Genomic DNA, 20,322 nt, shown 5'->3' with positions numbered 1-20,322 from the left:
TTTGGACTACAATTCTGCATATTGCCGTTACAGTTTTGAAATACAGAAGAGATTGCAAGAGATTGCACTAACAGCCTGACAAAAGCCACTGGAACTCAGAGTTGAGAATGCTGGAACATTCATCTACAGGACAGAAGACAGGAGTTAGTGAATTGTGTTTCCCTGCATGCATTCAAATCAAAGTGATTTAAACACAGAATATTTCATAGGGTTGGTCGGTTGATTGGTTGTCTTTTAGTATTGAATACTTTACCAGGCTTATCAGCTGACCTGTGACCATGCTATTTAAAGCTGACTGAATACTGGTAGGTGAGGACAGATGGATAAAACATACTAAAAATGCTTACGTTTGTCTAATATGAACCTATTGCATCTTTCAATTAATATCAAAAAGAACTAAAGCAACTTACTATCTTGAGGGAAATAAGGTTACTCTTATCTCATGCACAAGAGAAATTAATTGGTCTGACTGCAATGAGAGATAAAAGTGATTCTCTATCAGTGTGTTTTTAATGAATATTGTATACAGTGCGGATGTATAAATCAGAGCACAATTTCAGCTTCATGCTCTTCGCTTCATTTTACTTACCACCAGTTCCTATTTCACTTTAAGATCAGTACAAGACTGGAAAAGACACAAGAAAAAACTGAGTATTGAAGAATACTTCTTAAATCATTAGTTTGTCATTTTAATGGTGTTAGACTTTAGGAAATTTATGAGGCATAAACTAGTTAGCTTTACAATGTCCAAATATTGTTAGTCTTAGAAGACTGCTCATTTGAAGCCTGTGCTCTCCACTCAATTTACAAACTGCCCCTATTTCCTTAGGCTGATGATGTAACTCCCTTATTTGCAGTGTCTTGGTCAGGATACAAATACAGTGGGCTCTGCGAAGAATTTGCTCTTGGAGGTGGTTGCGTACTAGTCAGTCTTTCAGAATTTCCTGGAGAATTCTCCCTCCACCTTGGACTTGCCTGCTCTCGAGACACTTCCCACACAGATGGGCATGGGGAGGTAAAATTCATGGTGGATCGTGAGAGGTAGTTCTCCTGAAGACCTTCTTCTTGGAGGCACCTGTTTGAAAGCACTTCTTTTTCTTTGGAGTTTCGCCATTTCATCCTTCGATTCTGAAACCAAATTTTCACCTGTTTGCAAGTTAATGAGAATTTATTATCATTCTTTTCTTTAAGCAACTTTGCCCTAACAAGGTTTTTTGTTTTTGTTTTTTTTTCCTTCCATCCCCTTAGTTTCATATTCCTTCCTTATTCAATGTCATAGCAGATCCCATGAAGCTGACTGACTGACATCCACTGAGGATTTTCCCATCACTATTTACTACAGCTGCGCCAAATACTCTCCTTGACTTTCACCACCTCAAACAGGTGATTATTTAGCTTAGTCTGGAAAAAGGACAGGACAGTGGCTAGGGATAGAGCAATTTCCTATAGCAACATCCTTTTAAGACAGAAAAGGATTCTCAGAGTAGATTAGCATCATCATTAACAAAATTAAGTCATATTACTGGCGATGTGAAGCCTTCTATTTAAAAGAGGCTCTAAGAACTACAACTGTCCCTTTCACAAGCATAGCTAAAAACAGCCTGGCCATCTGAGATAAAGATCAATTTTTCAAAAACTTTGAGTTGCAAAGCTTGATCACGAGCATTCAATGGCATTTATGAAATGCTGGGAAAAGTTCTGGGAAACATACATCTAGGAACTGGTTTTACCTAAAGAGAAGAAATGGGGGACAGGGAATGACTCAATTTATTCATATTGTGTTTTACTTTCCAGTAAATATTTGCATTTAGTTCTGGTATTCAGATACTTGATATGAAGATAAAGGGGCTATACTTTCAAACGTTTGAGAATCATTGCCTTAGATGGCAGGCACTGTTCCTCCAGCACAACTGGTCAGAAAACTGAAGTAGTAACCTTCACAGGAACTGCTCTTCCTTTCATGAGGAAAAGTACTGTGCTTCTCTGTACTCTAGAGATCTGCATCTACTCCAGCACCTTCAGAATCCCACCTGCCAGCAGCTACCATGTTCATTTTCTGCTGTGACATGCCCTCACAGACAGTTTTTCCAGTTTCTTTCAGGTTTTATGCTCTTTAGGCCAGGCACCTAGTCCTCTGTTTTTATCTGCAGCTAGGTCAGGCCCCTGAGAATCCAGATTGAGCTACCGCAACTCAGCACCACCATTAACGTACTCGTTCAGTCAGAACAGCTTTCTTGGAGGTATTAGACCCTCAGCCAAACTCTGAAGTCCTGCAGCAGGCCAATTCAGACTCGTGAAAAATCCCATGAAATGTGAATCAGTAAAGTGGGAGCCTTCTACAAGGTCACCCTGCAAAATTTTTCCTTCTACAGTTTCTCCCAGCTCCGAGGATCTCTTTCCTTGTGCAGCTAAGATTCTTCCTGTAGGGATGGCTGCCTGTCTCTTGGGGCAGAATGGTTTCAGAGCAAGCGCTGTTGATTGCACTGTCACTAGCTGTTCATCTGCAAGTGCAAAGGGTGCTCAGCAGAATGCAGGAGGGCTCTACGCTCTGCTGTTTTCTGCCTGGATCACTGCTTATCAGGCAGTGGGATGAAGCATCGTTCCCTACCCCAAAGCTCCTGAGGAGGCTCTGTCAGACAGCAAATTGGGAGCTGGAAATGAAACACAGAGGTGACGTTTCTCCCACTTGGTGCAAAAACAAAGCAATCGAGTTTTGAATGTACACCTTCAGAAAATAAACTAGGAACCTGTTTAAGCATTCCTTGGTTAAAACTGCCACTGATTTACTGAGGTCTTTGCTCAGTGAAGGAGCTCCGGGCTGCCCCTGTGCTGTTCAGTTTTCCTCCTTCAAAGCCATTTTAAAGATTTTTTTCTCAAAAAGACAGAAAGTCACAGATGCTCTGTCATTCCTTACCTGAGACTCCTTTAGACCCAGGTTAATGGCCAGTTTCTTCCTGTCTGTTTTACTGATATACTTCTGCTTCTGAAACATTTTCTCCAAAGCTTTCCTCTGGTCTTCGGAAAAGACAGCTCTTCTTAATATACCTCTCCGGGCTTTGGAGTTAGACTCCTGGGTCAGAAGAGGCAGGACACTTTCCTCTCCTAGTGGAAATGGATGAGAGTTTCACATAATATCTAACACATATCAGAGAAATATTAAGTGCTGTGCATTATAATGCTAGCAGACTACTGTCCCACTTTTGATTTGTTGGTGTTATAAGTGTGTCGTAATGCTTCAGTCATGTTCATTAAGGACTAAATCCTCACTTAGATCCAGAGGCGTTGTCAGTGGTCAAAAGTCTCCCCTTGACATGATAAAAAGTAAATCAGATGAGTTCATAGAGAAACAGTAACACAGGGCCCAAGCTACTGTAAAATTCAAATATAGTCAGGGAGAAACTTCTGTGCTTTCCTTGGCACATTATCATCACTGGGTAAACTGCAATAAGTGTTCCTAGGAGTTTATTTTCTCCTTGTCTGAAATGCAGAACCAGATAAAAGTAGTCTGCAATACCAATTCAAAGAAAATAAGCTTTCTTTAGTTTTGTTTACTAACAGAAGTCTTTCAGAGGGAACTATTTCTCAGAAAATCCCTGGCCATTCACTCACTTATTCTAGAAACCACAGCAATTTCTTTATTACAGGATTTGGGGGGTACTTGAACTTACTCCTTTCAGCCTGGTTTCTAATCCTTTGACATCTCATAGCAAGTCCTGGGAGAGTGGTTTTCAACGAATCCAATCACATCCCCTTGATCCATGCCTAAGGGGAACCCTACCCTGGAAAACAGGGGGGCCAGGGGACAGAGCTGCAGTGGCGCAGTAGAAGTGTTCACGCTGTCCCTTCATTGGCCTCATACAGAGCACAGAAAGCCCAAATCCAGATAAATCTCTCACCTTCCTCACACCCAATAAAGCCTGTAGCCACAGTGCTTTCCCATGCTCCCTCTCCCCTAAAAGGATGTGGCGTATGGAGAGCAGTCCCTGGTGAGGCTTGGGACACCTCCAGCACTCCCAGCTTCCCCAGATGCTCGCCCAGGGAGCAGTACCAGAGGCCAGTTGAACAGGGCCTGTCACCAAGCACTGGATGTAGTAATTTCATGGGGCAGTTGCCAGCAGGCCAGGAAAGAGCTGTGCTTTGGCTCAGAAACCTGTGCCATGGCTATACTATTTTCCTGTAGGAGGGCAGCCAGGAAGATGGCTTTAGTTCTTATCGTGTGCAATTCAGACTATAAAGGTGCAAGCTGTCCTCCTGTTGTCCACCTTCCCACGTACATGGGCCAAGATTGCCGTCCCAGTTTATAGTTACAGCAGCTGCAAAGGTGTGCTGCTCTTCAAGTTCTGTCAAGGATCTGATCACTTTCATATCAAAGCCAGTGGTAGAACAGATTGTCTAAAAGACTGCACATCTTTTTTGTGAAAAAGTCTATTCTAGTCAGCTGTAACGGTGTTGAGGGGATTAAACACATTTGTTTAATATAGTGCCCTTGAAAATACTAATTACATCCAGGTGCAGCTTTCACGAACTGTTGCTTGGGGGCTACACCACCTTTCAACTTCTGTATATTATACATATATACACACACGGGTATGTGTATCTTTAAACACCCACAGAGAAACAAACACACATACACTGAGGATATTGTAGAACTGTGTATGTATAATGCTGAAAAACTAAACTGTATATGTGTGTCTTGCAAAGTTGACTAAATACTTTTGTAGTGCATGTGTGACTGGTCTGATATCACATACATTACCCCTGTATCCTACCCCCAGCTGTAACCAGTAGAGGAAGAATCAAAGAATCATAGAATTGTCTAGGCTGGAAGGGACTAGAAGCTCAGCAAGTATACAATGCTGCTTCCCAGTTGCATTCTGCTAGACATGGCTTTCTTGAATTTTTCCACACCTCAAAAAGCCATCCTTACATTTGTCCCCCATAACAGCCTGTGGCAAAAAGTAATTATTATGATTTTAAATGTTACAATATAAAGAAGTCAAAATTTATACAGATGCATTGCAATTTTCAAAATTATGTTTGAGATCAGATACAAAAATCATAACCTACTGGTTACTGTCCTGATATTTATGAGACAGTGAGACACAGTCAGACTCCATCCAAACCAACATAAACTATCTGCAGAACAAAAGTCAAAATGTCACAGTGAAGGTTTCTGCAAAGGGCAAGCTGGGCTCATATTTCTCTGAGGAGTGCACAGCACCCTCACCACCCCCACCCCGAGCTCCCACCCTGCCCACGAGGCTAGGGGCAAACACTTGTTCTTCTTCCTCAAGCAGGTTTTCTCTCCTTCTTGCTCAAATTTGGTGAATTTAGGTACCTTTTTCCAGGCAGCCTCAGAGTAGTTTCTGATGAATCATCAGCCATTCTCAAGTTTACTGGAAGGTACAGTCTGACAGTGGAGGAGCTGGTGCTTTCCCTCATCCCCACCGTGGGACGAGAGACACCAGCGAGGGAAGAGGCGTAACAGGGCTGGTCCTTGCCTCCTGGCCTTCGAGCCACAATGGAGTTGTCAGCCAAGGACAGAGAACGCCAGATTACGTGACCCCTTAAAATTTGTCTTGCCTGGCTGGTTGTTAACAGTCAATCAGCAAAGAAACAACCTCCTGCCAGAGCCCCGAGGCACCAATTAATTGCTGTGCAGGCAGTATGCAGGGTACAGCTTAACACCTGTATTAGACTAATTTAACAGGGAAGAATCTACACACTCTAAAGCATAGTATGTGACTGATTTTAAAGGCCTAACTAAACAAAATTTAATGATGAGCAGAATGCTCACAAGCATTAGCAAACAGCCACTGGGTCAACAAATTTGAAACTCGTGTTTGGGATAACAAATAGTCACCCCTAATTGACTAGCCTAGATAATTTTTGTAAGAATACACCGTATTTCAAAGTGCATTCCGACTATTCACACAAAAACTAAATTTCTGTTTGTGGATTAAAGGATTTTTCAATACGGTGGGATAGACAGTCATTCCTACATTACAACAATTCCATCAAAAGGAAATAAGTCAGTTTGTAGCCTGTCGCTCTGAACGTGCATCAAAAGGTTTAGTGCTCTGCTGACATAAATGTGAACCTGTTACCAACTATTTCCTGTGTTGCTGGTTTGATTTTTGTTTTGCTCTGGGTTTTTTTAAGTCTTTCCTTTGTACCCTAAGATATAGTGATAAATGTCCTCTTAATCTGTGGAACAATCTTCATTTGCCTTCATGGCAGAGACCACCTTGAAGGAGCAAGTAAAAGCTTTAGTCATGGTTTCCATTTTTTCATTTGAATTCAATACATTCTAGTTAAATGGACAATTAATAGGTCACTTCCAAAATAGTAGTGTATCAGTCCTGGTTAATAAACAATCCCCACAGTTGATAATGGGCCTATGTATTCAGCAAGTCCCTGTATACACTCAGCTCATCCACTAAATCCCTTTTCAGGTAGACAGGGTTATATGGGAAGATGAGCTAGAATGAGTCTATAAAAGTCAGTTTCATTCACTGCTTTATTTTTCAGTCAAGTGCTTTAAATGGTGTCCAGAAAATCTCTTGGAATGTGAGACAGGAGAAAAGACTGGCACATAGAGTATTGCTTTATGGCCATACAAAAGGGCAACTGACCCTTGCCCAGGCCTTTTCAATGTGAAATGGTTCCTAAAGTTCATCTGCACAGTGAAAAATTGTGGTGAGGTCGCGTGTGGATGAGTAAAGTGAAAGTGGTGATTGGTCATGGTGCTGTCAGGCATTGTGGGAGAGCCGGGGCCATGTAAAACGCTCTGTGGGAAAGTGTCAGCCCCCTAAAGAGGTGCTCAGAAACTTGCAGCTCATTAAACTGCCAGCATTTGCTGCCTCACTTGTCAAGAATCATTCAACTTAGCAACCGCCCTTCTGAAACATTCATAAAACACATGCACGTAGTCAGGAAGGTTTCGAATGCAACTGTGATAAAAATAAGTATATGTTAGAGCATGCATAAACTCCAATTTTCATTTGGATTTGCAAGGTGATTCGTGCTTTTTCTCCATTTTGAGGGACTGGGAAATGCCTCTTCTGTTTGTATTCCTGAGCCATACACACGCAAAATCATGAATATCCATTCTTACACTATGGCATGTAAACTTCTCAATCAAGGTTAAATTTAGGTTTGGATAAAATGGAAGTTTGTTCCAGGTCTTCATCCCGAGCATATACTATATACTGGCCAAAATTCTCTTCAACTTACTTCTTCAATTTTTTTTCATTCTAAATTAAAGAGTAAAATCAAATTAAACAAGTGCATGCATTTGACTGCTACAAAAAGAATTACTGATTTATTTAAATAACGCTAGGGCTTCCTGAATCATAATTTATCCCTAACAGGCATTAAAATGCAGCATCCATTTTAAGATCTTTCAGCTCTTTTCTTCTCTTATTTGCAAACATTTATTGACACAGATTTTTAAAGGAGTTACTGATTTTAAAGAATCTTTTCTAGCAAACTGAAAACAAGGAGCTTTCCTAGGTTAGTACTGTCTGGGTGTCTCAATGCCATTAGAAACTTCTCACAATTGCTCAGTGTACTTAAGTTTGATAAATCTTTGGAAAACCTCTGAATAGGATTGCTGTGATTTTACTAAGGAATTAGCTGCTGCCATTGCATCACCAATTAGTTTTCCAGAACACATTAAATCCTGCTGCTTTGGTTTACAGAATAACTCAAGCATTACTGATGAAGCATAAAAACTTACTTGGAAAAGCAGTGGGGGATGCAGGGTGCTGACAGGACCCACCACAGCATGCTGAGTAGAATGGCGGGGCTCGGAGAAAAAAGTGTTTGGAAAGGGCTGCAAAGAAAGCAGAGATCTAATTGATTATCCATTGAGCTTAGGTGATATTCATAACAACAGTCCTCCAAAAAGTCAGTGTGTAAAGTCCTGCCCCACAAGTTCTTGTTCCTTTTTTCAAGATGGTGATATTTTTAAGGCAAACAATGATAAACCAAGTAATTGCTCTTTAATTTAGCAAGGTTATTTTACATGCGTAGCTTAAATACAATATGCAAAACTCTCAATGTATTTATCATAAGAATGAAACTCTGCAGATTGGAAATTTACTTCTTGAAATTGCTATAATTACGGAGGGTTTTTCCTAAATATTGGGATTGACCATGTTGTTCAAATAATGTATTTTTGAAATAATGAGTATAAAGCATCTGAAAAAGTTATTTTAAGTAACTCTAGTAAGCATGATACCCTAGAAAAACAGAATCAAAAAGTGAATCCTGTCTCTTCTGCTTGTACTCCAATGCTGTTATTAGTACTCAAATCAGTAAGGTCTTCAATAATTAAGAAACCTTTATGAATAAAAGTCTACAAAATGCAGTGAGATGATCCAGCTGAGCTCTACAGGCACAAACTACAGGGCCTGATTCTGCTATCCTGATAGTAAACTTGTTCTCACTGGGAAAGTGCTCTAAATTTAAATAAACCACTTACTGTAGAAGGCTCTGCTTCATACAATACAAAATTACAAAATCATTTCACAGAATCAGGTAATATTTGGTAAAATTTCCATAGGATTTTTGGAACCAATAGATCAAAAGTCTCTGTTATGTCTGAAAAGTGCTTCCAAATCTCGGAAGGATCTTCCTTATCTAATAATTCCTTAATTTTTTTCTATAAAGCTCAAGGGCTTTTTCATTAATCTTAATTACCTTCTAATTTCTGCTCGTACTCGTCAACTATGAAACTCTGAATATTTTTTTCTTTTGAAAATAGATTCGTCATGCTTGCTAGAATGTAAAACGATCACTTGTAATGATCACTTGTAAAATGTGATCAACATCAAAACATTTATGTCACTTTCATGTCTTGGTTTAGGTAGAAAATAAACAGCTCTAGACTTTGTACTGTAGTTTTTCAAAATTTCTATAACTTCATTAATTAAAAAAAGAGTAACTACATACTCAGATTAAAACGTTAAGAAATAATCAGGAAGAAAGATACCTAAATAGATAAATGTATCTAAGCCATGTTCTTTATTTTTAAAGAGTGTTCTACTGGAATTAAAACCAGAGATCATCCAAAATTAGGTTCCTGAGTACATATTAGGGCATCTTAATAACTTTTCTGATGTTCAAATCTGCTGATCCCCCAAAGCAATGAACTATTGCTGCAGAAGCCTAACTCTGAACATTATGAAAATATTTACCTCTATTTTTTGTCTCATTTCCTACAAGCTTGGCTGAAAATTTCAACTGTAATAACAAACTGATAAGCTTTTTATTACTATAGCTTTTCATCAACACTTTACTGTTTCTAATGAAATATAAATACACTAAGGGGAACTAGTTGCCTATTTTGAGGTGCATACTTGCAAAACACAAAAAGGAATTATTTACATCAGACATTAGTATTCTAAGGCTTCTCTTTCACACAAGAGCATCAAATGTGGAACTGTGTCCTGAAGAGCTTAAAAGAGTTGAGAAGGTGCAGCCAAATTTTACCTCTTACATATCCAAGGGGCTTCAATGCAACTGGTGGGGTGTGTAAGTTGGAAAGGATTTGACTGTAACTGAAGAAGCATAGGAGATGGGGAAGGAAAACACCTGTCAGGTAATCTCAGCCATTCCTCCTGAACATGAGAGCTTGTTCTTGACAATACATTTATCTGCTGTAGTTTCCAAACTCCCAGGTGAAGAGCTTTTCCTCCCTTCCTTGGAAGCCACATTCCTCATGCCATTATCAAGTTTCCCTTAAAGTAATCCACTTCTAAAAATACAACTTAGTGTACAGAAGGTACTACGACCCATTTCTTTGCTTCCTTTGAGCACGTCTCAAATGTCTCTTGACTGCTATAATGCCCTATTCCCCTTAATCATTGCTCGAGCACCTTATTCATGCCACATGACTTTTGTCAGACATGTTTGCCTGTCCTTGATATTCTCTAGTATGGTTTCTTAACTCTCTCCCGTTCCCTGCTCTTTTTTGATACTGTGGTGCTCAGAATGATACAAGATACAGCCAGAACTGAATAAGCTATTGCTTCAGACAGATAGCACGCTCCTGCAAATAAAGATAGAGGAATAGGAAAGGATAGGGTTTTTTCCATTCACCAAGTCTCTCAACAAGCAAGCTGCAAGCTTAAAGGTCAGGAGATGGATCAGGGTCAAACTGTGAGACATTTTGCATAAGGAAACCCCAAACCTGCCACATATTTGCATGGAAATTGCTGGTAATGATTTAATGGACTAGCACAGCACCATGACGCAAACAGTAGCGATCACGGCACTAATTCTGCTCAAGTCAATGGAAATCATGCTCCTGGCTTTCTTGGGCATTTTACTTAATTCCCTCAACCAACCAACTATATTTTCAGTTGGCGTGGTGCATTTCCCACTAAAGCAGAACATTTGCTTAAGAAATAAGATGCAGGTAATATCCTCACATAACTCTGAATCAAGTGGTTTCTGAGACCGTTTCTCAAGATTGATTTATTCTCGATCCTGTGGAATAAACTATGGCATTATGCCTCCCTAAACCTATAGACAATGTGTATGTCTAGTTTATGGAAGTCTTTAATGTGCTCCAACTACACTGATACACAAATGAATTCTACGTTAGGTATAACAAACTACGTCCTCAGGTCCTATCTATTGCACTCAAACCACTGTGTAGCCCTTACAGAGAGTTACATCACTAAAAAATATGGCATAATATAGGAATACTCCACTGTACCTTAGGAGCCCTATGTAGAGACAAATGTTATGCTTCAACCTAACACATACAAATATATTTTTTTTTTATCTTTGATAGAAAGAGCAGAGAATGTTCATTACATTAAATTGCTTCCATTGTCTGCATGAAACTGCATTAACAGAATGAAAATTGCTCAGAGTCAAACGATATATTTAATGTATACGTAGGAATGACACAATACCTATCAGTGCTGAGGACAACACACAGCAAGCACTGCCTATGCTATTATTTTCTGGCCACGTAGTTTGGCCAACAAATACTGGTAGAGTGGCCATGATATGTCTGAAGCAAACACTGTTTGCCGTTCACATAAGGCTGAAAATTGCTGAAATGTCAGAATATTAGTTCTGTATTTATTGGCCAGAATGAAGGACAACGTAACTAAAAAGCAGCTGTTGCTTCCAGCCATGTGGAGCACACATTAACCATGGGCCAAATCCTAATAATTTCTATTCAAGATACCTAATTATTTTTCTGCTTAGCATTCCCATCTCATAAAAACAGAGACTGTGTGGAACTAAGCATTTCACGAGAGTGAGACTTTACAAGTTTAGCTTCACAGATGCATGAAAATGAAATATCAGAGTAGGGTATAAGTGCCTTTTGGCACTCCAAAAACTGTACTATATGCTTTAAAAGAAAATTTATCAGGTCATAAATATAAAAGGATGAAATATCTAAAATGAAAACAATAATTTATCTCTATTTTTCACAAAAGGTAAATTATTTTGACACTATTGCTGCATACAAAATTTTAGTAATAATGCTCATTTAAATTAACCTTTGTGAATTCAAAGCATTTTATAAACAAACAATAAAATGATACTAAACATGCCAATGGACCTCAAGTTCTCCCACTGCTAAAACTCAGACATTAGCTCAGATACTGATATTTTAAAATATACTCCCAGCTCTGAAGATATTGGAAATTCAAAAGCCCTCCCATGCTAAAAAGTCATGCCAACAGTGGGACTAGAAGGTTTCCCTCTAACTAGCCACCATTTTAAGAGTAAGGTTCCTAAGTAAAATTCAATTCAAGTGGATATCTAAAATGGTACATTATTCAAGACACTGCTCGCTTTTCCTAATCCTAATTTTGTGCAGTGACTTGGGAAATAGCGTAGGCCATTAACCAACAGGAAAGGGGAAAGGCGCAACAGAAAAACGGCTACTGAGGAAAAGCGAACTGACGGTAAACTTCTGGTATTGCCCATACAGGGCTCCGTCACTGCACGTGCTGTTAGTTTGTTGGGGTTTTTTACAGTTAACTGATAAAAACGTGGTATAATCCTGTGCAGAGAGCCAACACCTCTGAAGAGTGACTGAGAAAGCTGCCAACTAACAAAAAAGAGTAAGCACAGGAACAGACAGACCTCAAGCTGCGTAAACACAGCCCTTAAATTCTCCAAGTATTGCTACGTCCACATGAACTGCTTTCCACAGTGATGCCTGAGCTCTGGCCCCGGCAGGCAAATTTAAAATATTCTTGCTAAAATGATCCCATTTCATTTGAGAAACTCGTATGCTTTTGGGCCCATGAAGTGGGCACAAGTAAACTTTAATTTCCTACCAACGTCCATTCCTGGCAGTGATTAAAGCAGGCTTTTGCACAGCTGCAGGAAAGTTTCATGCCATGAAGAGCTCCCTGCAAAGAGTCCAGCAGTGGCTCTGCCAGGTTAGTGGTCCAGCTGAGCCACATGGCACCATCTCTGCTCCTGAACCACAAGCCCTGGGTCCTGCAACGATCCATGGCTCTGTCCCAGGCAGTTCCTGTGTTCAGGGCGCAGTGTTCCAGCAGCAGTTGTGCACCCCAAAAGCATTTCAGCCAGCTGAAGGGCAGCCCCTGGCCACGAGAAGGAAGCAACAGCCGCTGCCGTATCCCAGCAAAGGCAGTCACCCCCACACGTACCTGGCAGAACGTACTGCAAGAGCTTGCTGTACAGCATCCCTCAGAGCTGGCTTTCCTGCGCTCCCAAAGCAACCATCTATTCGCTTCCCATTTCTTCCTGTGAAACACGACTGCACGAACGCTCAAACGAAGCCAAGCCAAAAGGGCAGACCAGAGCAGCACATGCAGATCAGTTTTTAAACATTGGCAAACGTTCATAGAAAGGGCTTTGCAGTTCTCAATATGTAATATGAAATCCTACACAAAAAGCGGATGCGAGAAGCGGGCTTGCATTTTTATGTTGGGTCTCAATGGGGCTTTCAAAAATTAGCAGAGTAGTCAGTCACACCAAAAAGGGCTTTAAATGTGTCAACAGCATGATCATCGTTTCCTTACATCTACAGCAATGTAGAGGCTGACAGAGTCACGCTGCAGATTTGACAGTGATTCATGTAATCTCAGCTATTTTCAGAGGCATCATTCACATGCCTTATTATTAGGGCATAATTTGCTATACGTGTAGGATTGGGTTTTCTCCACCTGAGGAAACACGGGTGCCTGAGGCCTGTGACAATGCATAGTCAGGTTTCACCTCTGTGACAACCCAAAGCAACAACCAAACCCCACACCATTTGACAAAGACTCCATGGGTCTCCTGGTGTCAGCAGTAAAGGTGGTTTCCTCCCTCTCCGTGCCTCGTACACAGCCTTGCTATGGAGAAGAAAGACGGGGATGGGCAAAGCTGTGGATTTGCCAGCTTTGTCTCCGGCTTTGTCCTTCTCCTGAAGGAGATGCCCATGCGCTAGTGTGCCGCAGCACCTTCTGCTTACCAGTTCTCATCAAAAGGGGCATTACTGTCACTTCTCTGTCTAAAAGTTCAGTGTGTTGCCTAACCTCCTTGTCTGGGACTCCTGTACAGTCAACAAGAAGCAATAAGTAGCTCTATATCATGATTCACCACCTTAAAATAGGCATCTAAGAAGATAAGCTGTGTCATCCTCTGGAGGCATCTCTCTGTATTGACTATGGATCAGACAATGCATTTAGACAACTAGATTAGACAAGACAACTATTTTTTAATAAACAGCTGAATTACTGTAACATTCTTCTTATCCTTCTTTGGTAACATCAAAAGAATACAATGCTCTGTACAGCCATAAAGACCCTGTAAAAAATTGTAAAATTCAGCCATAAAGGCACTAAAGTTATTTTCTTTGATTTTCAACATACTACAATTTGTGTAGAAATAATTTAGTCAAGCAAGACAAAATTAGGGTCATATGCTGCAAGACGTTTTTCATTGTTACAGCCCTAATTCAAAATCTTACCACAGGCAAAAATGCACCATTTATTCCAAGGGTATGCACCGATTAGCTAAAATCTCCTACCTGGACCAGTCTTTACTTGTTGCAGTATTGCCAGCTCCAACAAGACAAAAGTCTCAAGATTGGCCAAACATTGTTAGAATGAAAAAATAACAAACGATGGATTGCTATTTTTTTTTCTTTTTTTTTTTTTTTTTTTTAAACAAATCAAGATTTTAATCTTTTTACATTTGTATAAGGAAATATTCTTTCAAGTTGAAATCTGAGATATTCGTAGTCGTGAGATTGCAGGGGCGGGAACTTCAACCCCACCAAATTGTCCAAGATTCATGCAGAAGAGGTAAAATCCTTAATATACATACAACCTCCTACTGCTGCAAAATGAAAACCTGCACTTGTTTTCATTTTGAAAAAATTACCTTCCCAATTCTGCTATGGGTCATGAGTGACCACAGAAGTACCATTTAGAAAAATTAGAGTTATTTTGCAGAGCTGCATTATACAAGAATGCACAACACTTTTGGCGGGCAACAGAGGCAGAGAACTTGCCTTCCAAAATTCAGGAGAATTTGTTGATGCAAAAAACCACAGTACAATGAAACCTGAAATCTGCACTCAAGTAGAGAATTTGCCTGATGAGATTAATACTTATCTCATTCTCCTGTGTTTTCTAAAAAACATGAAGGATATACTACAAGATTTCAGAAGACCAGCTCATTCTGCAATACAAAATACATTTAACAGAAGTTTAAGTCGCTAGCTACGTCTGATTCCATGGTTTCCACTCGGTGAACTGCTTTTCTACAAACCCCATCACTGGCTGTCGTAGCACAGCTTTGAGATCTTCTGGCAGGGCTTAAATCTTTACTGCGAACCAAACTCAGGATCCTCTTCCTTTCTCAGAGACGGCGCAGCAAGAGTCGCTAGAGGCAAGAGCAGTGCCCAGCCAACCCTCGTATTCCCCACGGAGCCCAGGCTGCCAGACTGGTGGCTGGGTTGGAGTGTAGCTGGCACCAGTCTGGCTCTGGCGACCTTACAACGAGGACAAAGATTTGCCCTTTATAAGCCATTCTGCACCCACTCTTAGGGTAAGCTGTGTACCCCAAACCAATTCCATGAAACGGTTCGCAAAGCAGGAAAAGAGGTTGCACCAAGGAGAAATCAGTTTGTGATTTCCGATACTTACAGAAAATTCCCTGTCTCCAAAGGCAAACTTTTAAAACAATGGAGGAGCCTCAATGCTCCTGGCAATCGGGACGTAAGGAAAGATGCCAAATAAATCTCCCCACCCTAAAGAAAATTTCTATCCCCAGAAAACACCAACAAAACAGGAAAATCTTGAGACTTTGGTCAACAACTTGTTGCCTGAGTGAGGGTAGCACGTTCCAGAGGCTGATGCAAGTCTAGAGGGAGAGGAGATAATAACACTTAGCTCTTTCCTGCCTATTGTTTTACTGAAAGTTAGTGTGTTACATGTCGCTTAATGACACACTCTGGCTGACAGTTGGTTTGAAATCAATAATTAATAAGCATTTATTCACTAAGAGGGGCTGCAAAATGAAGGGAAAAAACCCCACCTAATTTCAGTAATTCAACTATCTTCTGGTTGTCACAAACACATGAGATTTTACTAAAAATGGGAAATAAAGTCTATTGATTAAAATAAGAGTGTTGCAGGATAAAATTATTGCCATCACCTGATGGGGGAAAAACTGATGCTGGTCCAAAGAGTTAGTCAGCAGAGGAAGGCTTGGTTTTATTTCCCTGCAATGCTACCGGTTTTCCATATCACCTTAGGCAAGTCACCTCACTTCTTTTTGCCTTATTTGTTTCACTGCGCTTTTTAGTTTTCTTTCTCCATTAATATATCAAAACGCCAAGATTAAAGCAGAAAGCCAGGTTCTTGCCACGTATGCTCATCTTCAGAGTCATACCACCTGTGACCGTACTCAGGCTGTAAAGCACTTACTGTCATCCTCCTCCAGGGCAAACTACTTGAGAAGAGCAGAGATTTTCAGAAAATAATTTCAGGTAGCAAAGTAACTGTGACCTCGTGTCAGCCAATACTTTTGGAGACCAAGTCATGAGGAAAGATGTGGAATGGCCCTCTTTCAAGCACCTGTGCTACAACAGACTGCATCTCAGCATCCTTTGGATAATTTTCCTATGTCAGAAAACGCTAGGGAAAACTGTCAAGTCTTCTAAATTACCCAGAAAGTAATGATAGCATTCAAGGAGACGGAGCTCCTTGAATAGGATGGTTCAAGGAGAGGGACCAAATCCCAGACTAGCAAACAGAAATTGAGGACTTCCTCCACACTTAAAAGTCCATCAGTTTGCTCAGAACTTTTATCTGGAGCTTCCCTCGTCCTTTAAGAGGCAGTGCAAGTATAAGCTACATAGATATTATAAGTTTTACTGGGAAATGCTGCTTTACAACAGCGCATTTTTTTTTAAGTTTTTAGCCAGGAAGAACAGAGTCTGGGGCATCCAGTGTTTAAAAAGCAGAACCAGATTCCACACTTTATCTGGCCAGGGCTACAAAAACACACTGTGTGGAAAGTTCTCCCAAAGCAGAAGGCAGCATTATACACATATTTGACCAAGGCAAAAGGTCTTAAAAGAGGAGAATCAGGCCCTACAACGCACAGGTTCAGAGAAACTCGTTTCAGCTGGACAGAAACACAGCACTCACCATGCCCACTGGAGCCGGTGGGCCCAGTTCAGCCCAGTTTCATCACCCGCGCAGGGGCTGCAGAGCAAGATGCCAGAAAGCCTGCGGGAATCCCACGTGGCACACCATTGCAGAAGGCAAGCGAGTTTATTATCTAGCAGTAACACTCCTTCTGCTTCTCCTTCTTTTTATGTAATATGCTGCTCATTCACGCAGTTGTACTCAAGTCAAAATAAACTAATTTTAAAAACCTATGATTGAATTGTGTTTCATTTTTAAAAATCAGTGTAATGATGGAAAGCGATGATTTTAATCTTTTACATACAACATAAATATGCTTCTTTCAAGCCCACTCATTAGATGATATATTTTATGGCGTGATACTTTGAGAGTACTTTTTCAGCTTTTTGTTTAGGACAATTTTGGAGGAGAACTCAAAATATGTATGCAGATAAGCACTTTAAATCATCAAACTAAATCCTGTGAAATCTGTAAATGATAGGGAAACTTGCTGATAAAACTCTGCTACTAAGGAGTTACAAAGGGAAAAGCTACCATGACCAGATGTCACAGACGAAGAGTGCCATCCCACTCGGTCCCCTTTGCAGCCGTGGATAAGAGTTTTCCAGTTTACAGAAAGAACACAGGATTTTCATTCTTTGGGACTTTTATGGAGTGTTAAAAGGTACCCTGAAACTGAGTGCTTGCTTTGTGTCTTTCCTTGATAGGTGCTGCAAATACATGTTGGTTTTGGAACTGTAAAAAGGTTCAGCTCATTCAGTTCCAGTCCCTGGTATGATTTTATATTCCCTCCTTTCTAGGAACTTTTGGTGACCTCACCAGAATTTGGGACTACATGAGCAATACAGACTACTGATTGCAAAAAATCTGATAATGTTAGTTCTCTTTCCTATAGCATTTTTTTTATTATTTTAAAAATCCTGCATTATGCCAAGCTAGTTTGTTAGAGTACTTGAGTCCCTGGGTGATCTATAAAGCACTTGCTAGTTAAAAAAGGATTAAAAAAACATTTTGCTTTATGATGTTCAATAGTCTTACTAAAGACTTAGACCAAGGTTATCGAAAATGCCATGTGATTTTGGCGGTCCAAATAGAAGTGAGTTTATTCCTCCAAAAACTCACACACACACAAAAAAAAAAAAATCTGTGAACACTCACAAAAATCAGTGAATTAAAAAAACTCTATCTTGTACCGATTTCTTAGCTGAAATACCTTTATTAGAACCTGAAGGCTAAAATTCTTATTCTGACAAAACACTCTTTTGCCCTATCACTGCATAAACAAGACACCCCAGCCTTACTCACAAACGCAAGTGCCCAGTCTGAACCGTTCCCCAGGGTACGCCTATACCAGAAACTCCTTAGAAACCACAAAATCTGGCTCGGCCAGACAGTTCCAATCTAATTTACATTTATGAAAGTTCAGACACCTAAGAGCCCTCATCACTTTAAGACATGTAATTCAGATCAGAATTAGTAGATCCCTGTTAGAATATCTTTGTTGCACATCTACATTTGCAGAAGACTTTTTTTCTGAGTCCGTAACACATGAGGAAACCTAGTATTTCTCACTGCTCAAATGTAAGAGCCTGGTGCTTTTGCCCAAAGCTCCCTCTGAAATCCCTGGGAGCTGCGGGATCAGAAGAGACGTAGGATCGGATGCCAAATCACTAGGAGCAAGCACTGAAAAACTCAGCATTCGGGAACTTTTGTAATACTTTGGAAAAGTTTACCTGTAGCGATGAGTGCTTGGGCATCTGCTATCTCCCCTTTTACATGTGCTCTGTACACATTAATTTAGCATTTTCCCTAGAGCTTTTTTTTTTTTGGGGGGGGGGGGGGGAAGGGGGAGGCGGGGGGAAGAATATGCACCTAATTCTGGAAAGATGATACTCTTTCTATTTCCTGGTCTGGCCTACAGTTAGTTAAAATAAACACGTTTAATTAACTGATATGCTTAAGCTAACACTCGATATAGTTGGGGTTTGGAATATTCAGAAATGTTAATGCACATTTATTTGACTCTCTCCTGCCTACCTTTAAAGTACATCATGCTAAAGGATTAAAAACTGGTTTGGATTTTGCAGAACAGTTCGTAGGATTTAACGGAAGTAAAATTATGCTTGAGAAGAAAACAATGGCTATTAATTCTGGTTCTAAAACGAGCCTTTTGGCTCCATACCTTAAAGCCTTTCTTCAATAAATATGATTGTTTATTTTCATTTTAAGTACACTTAAAACTGCATGATGATATATATAAAAATTCTGAAGACAGCAGAGAACGCTGAAATTGATATATTGTAACGGAAAGGCAAAATAAAATATACACGATCAGTCTAATACCGAATTTTATGAATTAACTTTGAATTCAACTTCCATCAGTTTCAGGGCTGAGAGAAGCACGCATTCCCAAAAAATACTTCAAAACGTCGCTTTAACGTCTAACGTTGCCTGCTTTGCTTGAATTACTTTTCTTTTTGGTAGGAAGACCCCAGCCCTTCGCCCCTCGCTGTCCCCCTGGGACGGGGGCTGCTGCCGCCCGCACTACCGCTACCCGGAGGGACGGCACCGCTCCTCTTTTTCTCCCGAAACCAGGAATTTCAGCTCTTCCCGGGACTCCCGTTGCCGGTAACGCTCTTCCACCGCCCCTTCGGGCTGTGAAGGACCGACAGACCTGACGGAACCGCGACCGAGGGCAGTGAAACCCACTCGTCCCTCGCTACCACCCACAGGTGCGCCGGCCCGGCTGCCCCTCGCCCCCGGCCCCCCTTGTCCGCGCCTCGGGGTTCCTTCGCCGACGGCGGGGCCTCCCACCACCTCCGAGCTCATCGGGGAAGAGCCGCCTCCCTCCCCGCCGTGCGGAGGCGCGGGGCCCAGCGCCTTCGCGAAGCCCCTTCTTTGCCCCGTCTCCCCGGCGGCGGGACGCGGACGGCGCTCACCTGTGGCTGCTGGCGGGAAGACGCCGCCTCTCTCTGCCGCCGGAGCCCGCGCTGGCAGGCGGCCACTGTCCGCCGCGGCGGGGTTAAGCACTTGAAAAGCCCATCTTGTCGGGTAGGGACCCCCTGAGGGGCTAATTTGTTCCGCCGCGGGGCACAGCTTGAGGGGGACGGGGCTGGCGGGGAGGGGACGCAGCTGGGCAGGGCTCGGCGGCGCCCCGGCCCGCAGCAAGTTGTCGATGAGGAAACTTTTGCCCAGGTTGCCGAAGCCCGGCGCCGCGGGCAGGTTGAGGAGAGCCGAGGAGCCCACCAGGTCCCAGTACAGGGCGCTGGGCAGCATAGCGAGGGCTTTCAACCCCCCCTCGCCCTGCCCGGCCCGGCCCAGCCCAGCCCGGCCGCCGCGGCCCCTCACTGGGCTGGGACGGGGCGCCGGGCTATGGGGCCGGGCGGGCTTGCGGGGCGCCTCCCCGAGGGCTGAGGGGAAGGGGAGCGGAAAGGCTCGGCGGGGCTCTCGGTGGAGACGCGGCGCGCCTCTTCGCCGGGCTGGAAGGTGTGTCCAAGCGCATTCATTATGTCAGCCGGGGGACGGGGAGTGATGGACGCGGCCAACAATGCCGCCTTGCCCGGCAGCCCCCCGGGGGAAGGAGGGGGTAGGGCGGGGAACTGAGTGGCCCCGGCCGCGGGGGTGGCTGCCCCACGTTAGCCGCCCGCCCCCCCTGAGCCCGCCG

At 42.0% G+C, this 20,322-nt stretch overlaps 1 protein-coding gene across 1 annotated transcript; it reads right to left on the bottom strand.

Annotated features, from left to right (window-relative positions):
- Positions 1-825: 825 nt before the first annotated feature.
- Positions 826-20,160, bottom strand: DBX2 (developing brain homeobox 2). Its single transcript, XM_074169131.1, has 4 exons — positions 19,598-20,160; positions 7,742-7,837; positions 2,915-3,102; positions 826-1,146 (listed from the first exon to the last, which is right to left on the bottom strand). Exons 1-4 carry the CDS (start codon positions 19,932-19,934, stop codon positions 826-828), a joined length of 942 nt encoding a protein of 313 aa, XP_074025232.1. The 5' UTR covers positions 19,935-20,160.
- Positions 20,161-20,322: the final 162 nt, after the last annotated feature.

The sequence above is a fragment of the Numenius arquata genome, chromosome 2, assembly GCF_964106895.1.
Source record: "Numenius arquata chromosome 2, bNumArq3.hap1.1, whole genome shotgun sequence".
Lineage (NCBI taxonomy): Eukaryota > Metazoa > Chordata > Aves > Charadriiformes > Scolopacidae > Numenius > Numenius arquata.
Note: the sequence above shows the minus strand (reverse complement) of the source record. Positions and strands in the feature narration are given on the sequence as shown.